This window comes from Patiria miniata, unplaced genomic scaffold (assembly GCF_015706575.1).
Source record: "Patiria miniata isolate m_02_andy unplaced genomic scaffold, ASM1570657v1 HiC_scaffold_5, whole genome shotgun sequence".
NCBI lineage: Eukaryota > Metazoa > Echinodermata > Asteroidea > Valvatida > Asterinidae > Patiria > Patiria miniata.
Window position 1 is genome coordinate 29,175,711 of NW_024037072.1, and position 11,700 is coordinate 29,187,410.

Sequence of the window (11,700 nt, forward strand, 5' to 3'; positions counted from 1 at the left end):
AGAAATTATTAAACTAATTTAAAACGAAAATGCAAAAGATAAACATAGAGGTTAAGTTTCACATTCAAAACATGATGCATATGTAGCTTGACTTTATCACCAAAAAGTTTTTTCATCTCAGGTAACGTGATTATCAACTCCCAGAAAAAAAATCACACGATGTCTTTCCCAACGATCGTTTTGTTTTTGCACGAGAAGGAGCAGGGTACCGAGAGAAGGCTACCAATCAGGACGCAAGGAGGAGCAGCGAGTGAGGCAAATACACCAATGAGATGTTACCGGCATAATTTATTGATGCATTATAGATCGGGCATCGCGAGTTATATGGGAGACGTATGAAACTGGGTCACTGAATATTATGTACATCTTCATGATCTGTACATGCGCGTGACAGTGGTGCATGAGTGACAAAATCACTGGAGCAAGCTTGTTATAACAATCAAGCTATCCAGAGGGATTGTTCGTCTAAAAGAGTAAGTAATTTGATTTCCTCAGTTACTTCTAAAACCCTATCAGTTCATGGATCTATCATTTACGCAACCGCTAAAACACATTTTGCATTGCTTTATCAGCGTGTATACGGTCCGGTTGTGGCATAATTATATGCGATCGATTGATGTAATCAATATGATACCAATATTAATAAATAATTCACAATTTATATGATTAACACTGAAATTGGTGTGGACGCCCACGAATTTTGATTCCGATATTATTTGCAGGCAGCACGGAAAATTCCAAATGAAATGTTTAATCCCTATATTATTACTGTGACTTTTGGGCACTGTTATAGTATGCGAACATCTAAAATTATTTCAATGACCTTCAAAACTCTAATTTTTTTATGCTTTAAAAACGGGCTGTTAAATCGGAGGAACAAATCATTCACTAGGAAGTGAAGTTGGTCATTTGGGAAGTCCAGATTTGTGGGAGCTTTGGGCGACTGATGATTTAGTGTTATTAATTTGTTTTATTTAATTTATTTTATTTGTATTTTATTCGTTGCTTATTCTGAGTTCAAATGGCATCATACCTTAGATGCCTGGCAAACCTATGTCTGTCTGCATAACCAGAGTCATGTTACTCCATGCCTTGTTTTCAATCCAAAGATTGATCAGATCTATATACCGACATGGTTGACTTTATGCAGGTTATCTTCCCACTGTTTCTTCCAATTGTCCCTTCCAAGCAGTGTTTTGTGCTGATTTTGAATTGTTGTTTTATATTGATTATTGTTTTAATGGCAAAATAAATATTAATAAAAATGAAATAATAATGCACTGTCTCGCGAAATCATACGAGGTTTTTCGCACAATTAACATCTCAGAACCTCAGAAAGTGACTTATGATGTGCAACACCATAAGACTCAGTGTTTTTGCAAGTCGATCATACTTTGTCAACATTCAGGATTGAAAATATCCCTTGTCACAATTCCAGTTTCGAAGGTTTGTCTATAGTCCCCGCGAAAAGTTTCAGAATATGTCATTTTAATTTAAAAAGATGATAGCTCATAGCCATGGGCGACGCGAGGCCCCCCCCCCCCCCCCGGAAAAGCAACCCACAAAAGAGGGGGGCATCATGGGGGGGGGGGGGGGGGAAGAGAGGGAAAGGGGGAGAGAGAAAAAGAGGCGCAAAGTCATATTGCTGTTAATTTAATGGGTTGGGGGCAAATGTGCTTCGCCCCCCTCTAGAAAAAAATCCTGGCGACGCCCATGATGATAGCCTAGTATACGTTATGTCAGGAACCTCTTCAGAACGATATTTCTTGTCTTTATTTGACCCAGATAATCGTAACAAACTCTGAGTAGCTATGGCTCAGGATTCAACCCAACCCAAGGCGGTCATTAAGAACGCGGACATGAATGAAGATGAGCAACAAGACGCCATTGACTGCGCCCAGAAAGCCATGGAGAAATTCAACATCGAGAAAGACATAGCAGCTTACATTAAGAAGGAATTTGACAGCAAATACAACCCGACCTGGCATTGCATTGTGGGTAGGAACTTCGGCAGCTACGTCACTCATGAGACTAAGCACTTCATTTACTTCTACCTGGGTCAAGTGGCTATATTGCTCTTCAAATCTGGATGATGGACCGGATCTGTCTGAACAAGAAACGTTACAACCTCAACGAGTCATGATGAACCGTATATGATACTGTGACATTATGAACAAAGGATGTGTTAATGATATCTATTATTTATGTGGTTAATTTCGGAGATAACAGCTAAATGTTTTTATAGTCCATAATATGCCCTACGTGTTTCCAATTATTATACATGTGGTGTTTTCTATCTAGGATTCTGCAGCAGTGTCATTGAACCCCGTATTTATTTTCACAATACGACACCTTTAAGCAACTTTCGTTGAATATGAGTTTTAACAATAAGCATACGAAACACAGGTTCCCAGAATAGATCAAGCCGATAAACTTCAGTATCTCATAATTTTCTTCGTTAAGTTGTACACGTTGATGGTGTCAAACGCATCTTGTTTAGAGATCAGTGACATTTAAAATTTAAGATTTCATTCCAAATATGCTAACATCCAGAGAAAATCACATCAAGAAGATTACATTATTCTTTTCTTTCAGTAGTTTTGTCCGTGCGACCTTACTATTGCCAATAGCGAGCCTGCAAAATAAAAGAGGAACTCTCGGACGACATAACGCGTCAAAATTATGCTATAATCTATTCAAAATCCTTACTAAATTTCAAAATCTCTCAATTTCTATTCAATATGTTCATTTTGCGAGCGATTAGTGCTCTGATTACTTTTTCAAACAACTTTTGAAGAAAACCATTCGTACAACTCTGATTGTTTTAATTTCGGCTTAATGCTATAAATACAAAATGTAGTTCCTATTTGCAGTCACATGATGCCGACAAACACTTTGAATCCATATTGTTGAGATCAAAATAACCTCACTGATTTCAAGATTAAACAACTTGACTGAACTTTAATAACCATGTGATTTGTAAACGAGAATCAGGCATTAAATTTAAGTATCTTTGTACAGTTATCTTTCGTTAATTGTGAGTTCTATTCAGTGGCGTATCAAGGGGGAGGGCAGGGGGCACTTTGCCCCGCCCCCCCCCCCCCCCCCGGCGGAATTGTTTGACATTTTTTTTTGTCAGCAATGATTTGAAGTGTTTATAGAGTTCTTCTGACATCAATCCCACCAAAGAAAAGCCGCTCAACACCATTACAATGCGCCGTGAAATTGTCCATATAATAACATAGTATACATAATAATGGTAAGTTTTGAAGAGCGCCCCCATTTGGAAGATGGGTACCAGCCACATGCTGGGAACACATGCCTTTACATAATTATTTTCTTTGCAATTTCTGATATCAACAGGGCCCTATACATGTACATATTTATTTGCACCTTCTAGTTGGGCCAGCCTAAGGATGAGGGGGTAGTACATGTAAAGTACACGGATATCAGTGCCGTGGTTTTTGGAGTTTCTCATCAAGTCAAAATTCAACACCCAAACGCCTACTCAGTCGACATACCTTTCAGGATATTTTGGTAATCGAGCATGAAATTGCCACTAGTCACAAGTAAATCTTTTTCAATCGTAATAAAGAAAAATAGTCTAGGCTGCACAATACGCCTTTCACGCACCATGAACTGCAATGTGTCGGTTTATTGAATCATGGTTTTTTCATGGCTAACGTGATTAATTCGTAGACCTTGAGACGAAAATTTCTGTAAAAAATAACAGTTAAAAAACTACTCACTAAACAAAAAAATACTGAGATAGAGCAAGTTACCGTAGCTTGCTTTCTGTCTACACCAATCAAAACAGTTCTCGCTGTTCGACACAACAGAGGAGTAAAAACATGTGGGCGCCTGTTAGTCCAAGGTTATAGCCAGATTAGCTATGCATCATTTAATTTATTATAATTTGTTCCGTGAAAAAAACACCGTTGCATGTTTGCAACTAAGTAATATCATTGGCCTTACAAGCGGATTACGAAGAATTGTTCACATAATTTGCAAGTCAAAATTAGAACAAATCCGAGAAAGGTAAGAATACAATAACTGTAAATACATTAAACTGGTATGTTTACATTCATTTTTACAGTTGATTATGAGGATTTGGTTTATACATTTTATATTATGTTGTATATTAGGCATCAGCGTGTGCCTACACCTTACGTGTAATTATTATGTGAAGGGAAAATGTACATGCAATATTAGTGGCGTGGTTCAAATATTAATCTCTGTGGTGTACATATTGAGCTGAGTTGTGCTTCCAGCTTGGAATGACGTTACATTTTGGATGTAGGTTAAAAAAACAGTTTCCTTCGATATCTGGTGAGACTTCACAAGATTTAACAAAGCGTGCATGATAATGATGATATTCTAATGGGGCCCGCATACTCGTTCCATATCACAAACTGTACGTTCTATATTCGTTGCATGAATTAAACACACATCGAACCCGAAAATGTAATGAAACAAATGGTATTATTTCAAACAGTGAAGTGGAAAGGTCGTCTCCTAATCATAAATATACTGTTTCTGTTACATAATTTGTACAGAAGCGAGTGATCCTCTTGGAAACATGGCGTCACAGGAGAAGAAGGCTGTCATCAGGAACGCAGACATGTCAGAAGACATGCAGGAAGAGGCGGTACAATGCGCTGCAATGGGCGCTGAGAAATACACCGTGGAGAAGGATTTGGCCGCTTACATCAAGAAAGAATTTGACCGGAAGTACAACCCCACTTGGCACTGCATTGTGGGAAAGAACTTCGGAAGTTACGTCACACATGAGACCAGGCACTTCATCTACTTTTACTACGGCCAGGTTGCGATTCTGTTATTCAAATCTGGTTAGACAAATTTGCTGAAAAAAATGCATAAAATAATCAATGTGCATGAAATAGCCGTCGTTTTCAGGAAATTGCCATGTTTTATTAAATACCAGCGACAAACACATGTATCATATGTAATAAACGTGCTACCTAACTATGCAAATTTGCTCAGTGCACTACCTAAATAATAAAAATACAACTCAAATGTACAACTAAATCGTTAATTCAAAAAATAACTGACCTAATTTTGAGGGCAGCGTATTTTACATTGCTTGATTGAATTAGTGGAATCGAATGCCGTGGCCTCGTGGTCTGGAGCATTGAATTCGTGGTCTGCGGGTAATTCTGAAGGTTGTGGGTTCGAGTCCAGCCTGCGGCTATTGTGCGTGTGCCCTTAATTAAGGCACTTTGTCACTCATTGCTTCTCTTCACCCAGGAGTAAATAGGTACCTGTGAGGGCATTCGCTCGTACCCCCCGCCCTGCAAACAGGGCGCTGGGAAGGGCAGATGAGCTTCACAGAATCTTGTGAAGGATGCGGGGATGGTATTCTGGGTAATTTAATATGACCTATGTATAAAGCATCTGGCTGCAGCTGAAAACCGCGGTTAGCCCATGCGCGCAAATTCTATCCGAAAAGTTTGCCATAGAAATGCACACACTCCATACCGGATGTGATTTCTTTTTCATTGCGAACCATGTGGACAAATTTTGAGCGTCGAATGATATGCATTTCGACCCTTCGAGAATTTGAAACGGAGCCATGAGCAACTGACGGGAGTTGAAAATTTACAAAGCAGATAAGTTTTAAAGATTTTGCTACGTTATTTTGCTTTTTCAACCAAAAAAGGCCGCCGCATTTATATGAATGGGCATAAAAGCAGAGTGATGAATGACTCAGTCTTAACCATTATGGAGATCAATGGTCTTAACGGCCGTTTCAAACCTTGCAGGGTCGTCGTCGTGATGACTTGCAGGTCACAGGTCACGCGAAATCTAACTAAGTGAATATGTTAATCATTATGCATATTTTTAAATTACAGTGTATTGCTAATGGCGACCAATTTCAAGACAAGGATATTGGATCCGTGAGGATATTGAAATATATTGAAATGGAAAACAAATATATTTATGCTTAATAAAGTTGGTTTGTAAATTATGATTACTAAAATTATACACTGCCACAATTATGCCAACATTTTGACGTGGCTATATGAATTAAGGCAAATTGTAACCCATAGAATTTCGCAGAATAAAAGTACAACACATTTCACTGATTAAGAATCGAGATATATGCTGTGGATTCAGTTCTTGTGTACCTCCCCCCCCCCCCCGGAAATTTAAGTCGAAGTGGACCTCAAATTGTTCTTTTTTTTTAATTAGAGTCAAACAAACTAGAAACGCAATTTTTTTTAGATCCCGGATGGGATTGGGTGGGAGGAGTTTGAACTCTCCCCACATGCTTTAAGAAGAAAACAAAGAGTAAGGAATGATATATAGAAAAAGAAAGGTACAAAACTGTCTGTAAGGCACCGAAACACGGCCGTATACACTACATTATATAAATCAATGTACTTTTCATGAACAGCGCCCCGTCGATGCGTCAAAATAATAATGTCCTCATCTTAATTTCTCCACACACTAAAGATCTTCAGCTGTATCAGCGGGTACATTGACTTGTATACAACTTCTCAGGTGCAGCAACTATGCTTTTGTAAGTCGGTCGCTTTCGCCTAATATGCGGTTCTTATTAATTAGTGAACGTTTTTGAAAAATATTGATTTAAAAATAGGATAAAATGCCTTCGTGTGGTTGCAAGGGGTGAGCCAAACTAGACCAATCATGTTGAACAAAAATAAGATAAAGTTACCGTAAACACTCTACCGAAGCCTCCAATCAGTGTGTCGGAATACCAATAATCCACTCAATGCGCGGGAATTATTGATAAAAGGTATTGTGAAGAATTACAGTTGCCTACGGCAAGTTATGTGTAGGCCTATTATTGTATACCTTGCGAGCATCAATAGCACAACGCTTGTGAAAAGCCCAGACTTCTGTTGGGAAGCTGAGGTATGCGAGGTCGTTCCTGAGTAGCAACAAGTTACCGTAGATTGTTACCAAAGTTTAGCACCTCAACAGTTGAACTTACCATTGAACCTGTCCATTGACGCTTATTAGTGCGTAGTAAATGCAAGGTTATCTGCTATCAGCTGGGTAGACGTGATATTCCATTTCTTTGCCGATACCAAACACGACAAGTTGCTTCCAATACCGATTCGTCAGGAGAACAATTCATCGGAAAAAAGTAAGTGCATGCTGTAGACTGGTATGTGACATCTCTCGACGAACGCTGATGAATTGACCAATATTGCTAAAATATAGATGATTTAATTTGTTTAGACAACACCACGACTGACATCATAAGCAATCATTGTACAGCATTACTTTTATTTTCACTCGTTAAATCGTAAACATATACAGGTAGGTTTCTTATGAAATGTTATATTTTGTATTTTCAGGTCATCTGAACTAATATTCAGTCACTATGGCCGACTCCAGCAAAGCTGTTATCAAGAACGCAGACATGTCTGAAGACATGCAGCAGGACGCAACTAACTGCGCCGTGCAGGCCTTGGAAAAGTTCAACGTCGAAAAAGATATTGCAGCTTACGTCAAGAAGGAGTTTGACAAGAAATACAACCCAACCTGGCATTGCATTGTGGGTAGGAACTTCGGCAGCTACGTCACTCATGAGACCAAGCACTTCATTTACTTCTACTTGGGACAGACGGCTATACTGCTGTTCAAATCTGGCTAGTGATTGAACATGACTGTCACATGACTGTCACATGGACACTATTATACTCTTGGACTCTTACTCGGGTAGAGGGATGTACACCTTGCGTTAACGGATGCGTTTCATCCTTTGATGGGCTGCGGTTTCCAGACACTTTTGGTCACAGAGTATCTGCTATATGACAAAGATAATTAAATAATATTAGATCTGTTTAATATAGAATTTAACGACAAATAGACTCCATTAATTAATTGTACTACTAAACAACATAACATATTGTACTACGTGACAGTAACAGCTCAGTATTGTTTCTTGTGGGCATTCATAAATTGTAATGTACGAGTTTAACTAGACTTACGAACAAAATCATCTTTTGACTCCATCCCACCACAGCTCTGGCATTGGTTAAAAACAATCTGACCTGAATGAAATGATAAGGAATATTACTCTCACACAACTGGAAAAGTGTCAAAGATTTTTTAAAATACCCGATTTGGACGAACTTCGACAAAATGAGCAGTCTAAGTTGGATTTATAGTGACATTTTAATTCTTGTACACTTCTGTAAGTTTAGTACATTAAAGTTGTAAACTTTAAATCTTATTAAGTTTATGTCAAAGCGTTTCCATCCTAATAAACCATAATTATTAATAAATAAACAAAGAGCACGCACAGTTACACATTTTGTTATTCTGCTTATAATTAAACTATAAAATCAAAAAGTCTTTACGACGAACAACCGGTTGTTTTACATTTTGATAGTTTACGATCATTCAGCAAAAATCATTCGGTGATGTAAACCATACAGTAAAAATACAGACCTGTTGCTCCTCGGCGGACCACAGCATATTTTTACTTTTTGTTGCCCCTGGCCCATCTTTGTGTTTGTAATTTTTTCCCCAAATCCTTGTTCTTTCTCGCATATTCCCAATTTATCATTTTCGAGGGTGGGCGGGGAAACATTTGCCCACCCGCCCTGCAGACGCCCATTTTGTTAAATGTGTATTGAACAACTAATGGAAAATAATTGACTTGTGGCCTACACCGATATTTATTTATTTTTTTTCCTCTCTTTTTTTCTTGTCCGGGGGAAGCGGGGGGCATACTTTAGTGCAACTGCCTGCGTCTGTCATGCATATGAAGAACTAAGCACTTCTCTCGTAGTATTCATTATCCCCTAATAGTTCCATTTCTGTATGGTGCTGTAGTTCAGGTTCAACTATCAGGCTTGAAACCGGGTCACAGTTAAGTCACGATTATTCTCTTAGCATACAGGGACGCAACTCACTTACACAGGTTTCCAAGTCATTTCTGACAGTGTCACTGCATTCAGTATTGTGAATGGCGAGTGGGAGCAAGGTACCGTAGAAATGGCAGTCAGTCCACCAATCAGCGATTCCCAAATATATCTTTCTGCCTATCACAGCTTGTGACCTAAATATGATGTGTACTTTGTGAAATGACCTTCACATATATCAGTTTGCGTATGACAACAGCCAAAATTCCTTCCAACAAAAACTGTTTGTTCGGCGCACGGCCTATCCATGTATTGTGCAGCTCCACTCCTTTCTATTGTATACGTGCATTTCCAGCCAGGCACGACCAACTCAGTCTTGTGAACTAAATCTCAATAATTTACCGACAACCACGTCAACTATTGTCCAATAAGAAGTTCTGTTTACAATTCAACAACCAATCGCACCTGAGATTAGTTTTTGCTCACAGATGCATGACTACTGAATACAGACACGTCCCGGTCTGAATTCCAAAGTTTGCTGATTTCTTTTGGACGACTGCGTTGAAGAGTACACTTGCAAGAACAGCTGTGGACGAATCGGTAGATTTGGAAAGTTCAACTAAGTGAGGTAAGATAAATTCCACCTAAACCTTATTAGTGCAGTCCCTAAATGATGGGCGATGTTTTCAGTAACAGGGTCCTACTTGGCTTCCATTTGTATATATGCAGAGAAACATGATCATCAAACAGTGTTCAAGTTTGCTTGACGTGACTCTCTCTTCTGCGAGTAAACAAACTTACTCATGCTCTATGATGATGCGAAACTGGAACCGATAAAATGCCATTCATCCGGTGCTATAGTTGTGCTGCTTATGTAACTCAGCAGAATTGAGCAAAGTTGCTTTCAAAGATTAAGTCGTATCGAAATATTCCATGTGCCCTAAGGATCGTCGGTAATGTTGACAATGCCTGGTGATTGATAACACAAGAAATTTGTATTTTAATTAATGGATGTTATAATGAACGGATAAATAAATATAAATTATTACTTTCCCTCATGGGTAACGACGGTCGGACACATTATGCTTTCGTTTTGTCTTAGTAGGCCTACTTCTGGTGAGGTGGCTTTATATGAACCTTACAGGTGCAGGTGTTTTTCTAAACAACCATGAAGCAAGGAAAAACCGTGTAAAGGCAATCCTAAATCATTCACTTCCGCAACTCAACCATCCAGGTTAGATAAGATAATCAGCAATTTCCTGCTTTCTATCTTTTTTTTTCTCTCCAGTTTGTGTCAATCATCACTCGACAAAAATGGCTTCTGAAAAGAAGGCTGTCATTAAGAACGCGGACATGTCTGAGGACATGCAGCAAGATGGCATCGAGTGCGCTAAGCAAGCCATGGAGAAATTCAACATCGAAAAGGACATCGCTGCTTACGTAAAGAAGGAGTTTGACAAAAAATACAACCCAACCTGGCATTGCATTGTGGGTAGAAACTTCGGCAGCTACGTCACTCATGAGACTAAGCACTTCATCTATTTTTATCTGGATCAGGTCGCCATACTGCTCTTCAAGTCTGGCTAATGTGATGCACCACCGAAACGTTGACTTCAGCACAAACATTGACTTATAAACCCACCTCACCTCGGATCACTTTCATCAACGTTCAGAGTGATGTCATGCATCCTCAGTTTCAACCAGACACAACTCAATGCTGCCCTCGTCTCCCCTTTCCATGAGTTCACGATGCCATTTTTTTATATTGTGATAAGCATGTAACTATCACATTCGCATCAGAGACATAGAAAATGATCGTACAAATTAATGCTGAATTCAGCACTTCGGGTATAGACCAATACAAGCATGTTATCACTGTACAGTCAAGGAGGCCCCCTTCAATGGCGATACCATGGGTCGGTTGCTTTGTACTATAGCAGGCACAATGCCCCAATTAAAGGCGTGTAGTTACTCGGTCCGCAAATAATGGGGAATTTGTAAAGTAATTATTATGTGGATATGAATTCATGTGAGTGGTTATACAATAGATTTACGTTATAAGGGAACAGAAATCTGACAGTTGTACAATACTGATCTTTAGCTTTTCGTGTGTCCGGTTACGATTGTTATCATTAGGCCAAAAAAAAAGTCTCCGGTTTCTGGTATGGAGTTTGCCCAAAAAGTGGTGCGGCGACGCGCTTTTTTTTTTTTTTTTTACCAGATTTTTTTGCTTCAAATGTCGGCTGATGACTGCAAATGGTGCGCGACTAATCTTAGTGCAAATATATGGGAGTCCAGAGAGGCCACATAAAGCTTATTCTCGACCATAACCCTATCTAAAAATACGTTAGATTCCAGCAGCAGCAGGATTCCAGTCAAACCAGTGAGTTTGGCGGTTTTGAGACATCATCTTTCATTGAAAAAAAAAACGTTTTCATTTTGCCGACGCATACCAGAAACCAGAGACTGGGGGTTTTTTGGCCTTATTTCTCAAACATCTACATGTAAATGTTTTTATGGACTGATTCACTATTCTTACAGTATTCCTTGAAGTATTCAGCAAATCGTCTGGCCTGCACATTTTGCCGAAATAGGGTACGATGGGTTCTTGTAGGCACGTGTTCTTATAGCTCCATGCTTTTGTAGATATATAGGCATACTTATTGATGTAGAGGATGCTCAAGAAACGTCTTGGTTTTAACTGTGCAATATTTTGTTAATCAAGACGAGGACTTTTAGAAATCATGAAACCGTCTACTTCATTTCGTGGTGAATAAGATAAATAAAACTGCCAAATAAAATTATTGTAAATGAAATTGGCTGATATTTTAAAAAT

The 11,700-nt window shown here is 38.9% G+C and overlaps 4 protein-coding genes across 4 annotated transcripts; all 4 read left to right on the forward strand.

Annotated features, from left to right (window-relative positions):
• The first annotated feature begins 334 nt into the window (after window positions 1-334).
• LOC119742116 (dynein light chain 2, cytoplasmic-like) lies at window positions 335-2,990 on the forward strand. Its single transcript, XM_038218149.1, has 2 exons — window positions 335-473; window positions 1,786-2,990. Exon 2 carries the CDS (start codon window positions 1,812-1,814, stop codon window positions 2,091-2,093), a length of 282 nt encoding a protein of 93 aa, XP_038074077.1. The 5' UTR covers window positions 335-473; window positions 1,786-1,811; the 3' UTR covers window positions 2,094-2,990.
• Window positions 2,991-3,247: 257 nt separating this feature from the next.
• LOC119742117 (dynein light chain 1, cytoplasmic-like) lies at window positions 3,248-5,185 on the forward strand. Its single transcript, XM_038218150.1, has one exon. It carries the CDS (start codon window positions 4,580-4,582, stop codon window positions 4,853-4,855), a length of 276 nt encoding a protein of 91 aa, XP_038074078.1. The 5' UTR covers window positions 3,248-4,579; the 3' UTR covers window positions 4,856-5,185.
• Window positions 5,186-6,841: 1,656 nt separating this feature from the next.
• On the forward strand, window positions 6,842-7,973 carry LOC119741076 (dynein light chain 2, cytoplasmic-like). The gene is made up of 2 exons (XM_038216730.1): window positions 6,842-7,135; window positions 7,350-7,973. Exon 2 carries the CDS (start codon window positions 7,376-7,378, stop codon window positions 7,646-7,648), a length of 273 nt encoding a protein of 90 aa, XP_038072658.1. The 5' UTR covers window positions 6,842-7,135; window positions 7,350-7,375; the 3' UTR covers window positions 7,649-7,973.
• Window positions 7,974-10,152: 2,179 nt separating this feature from the next.
• LOC119741077 (dynein light chain 2, cytoplasmic-like) lies at window positions 10,153-11,070 on the forward strand. Its single transcript, XM_038216731.1, has one exon. It carries the CDS (start codon window positions 10,179-10,181, stop codon window positions 10,449-10,451), a length of 273 nt encoding a protein of 90 aa, XP_038072659.1. The 5' UTR covers window positions 10,153-10,178; the 3' UTR covers window positions 10,452-11,070.
• The last annotated feature ends 630 nt before the right edge of the window (window positions 11,071-11,700 follow it).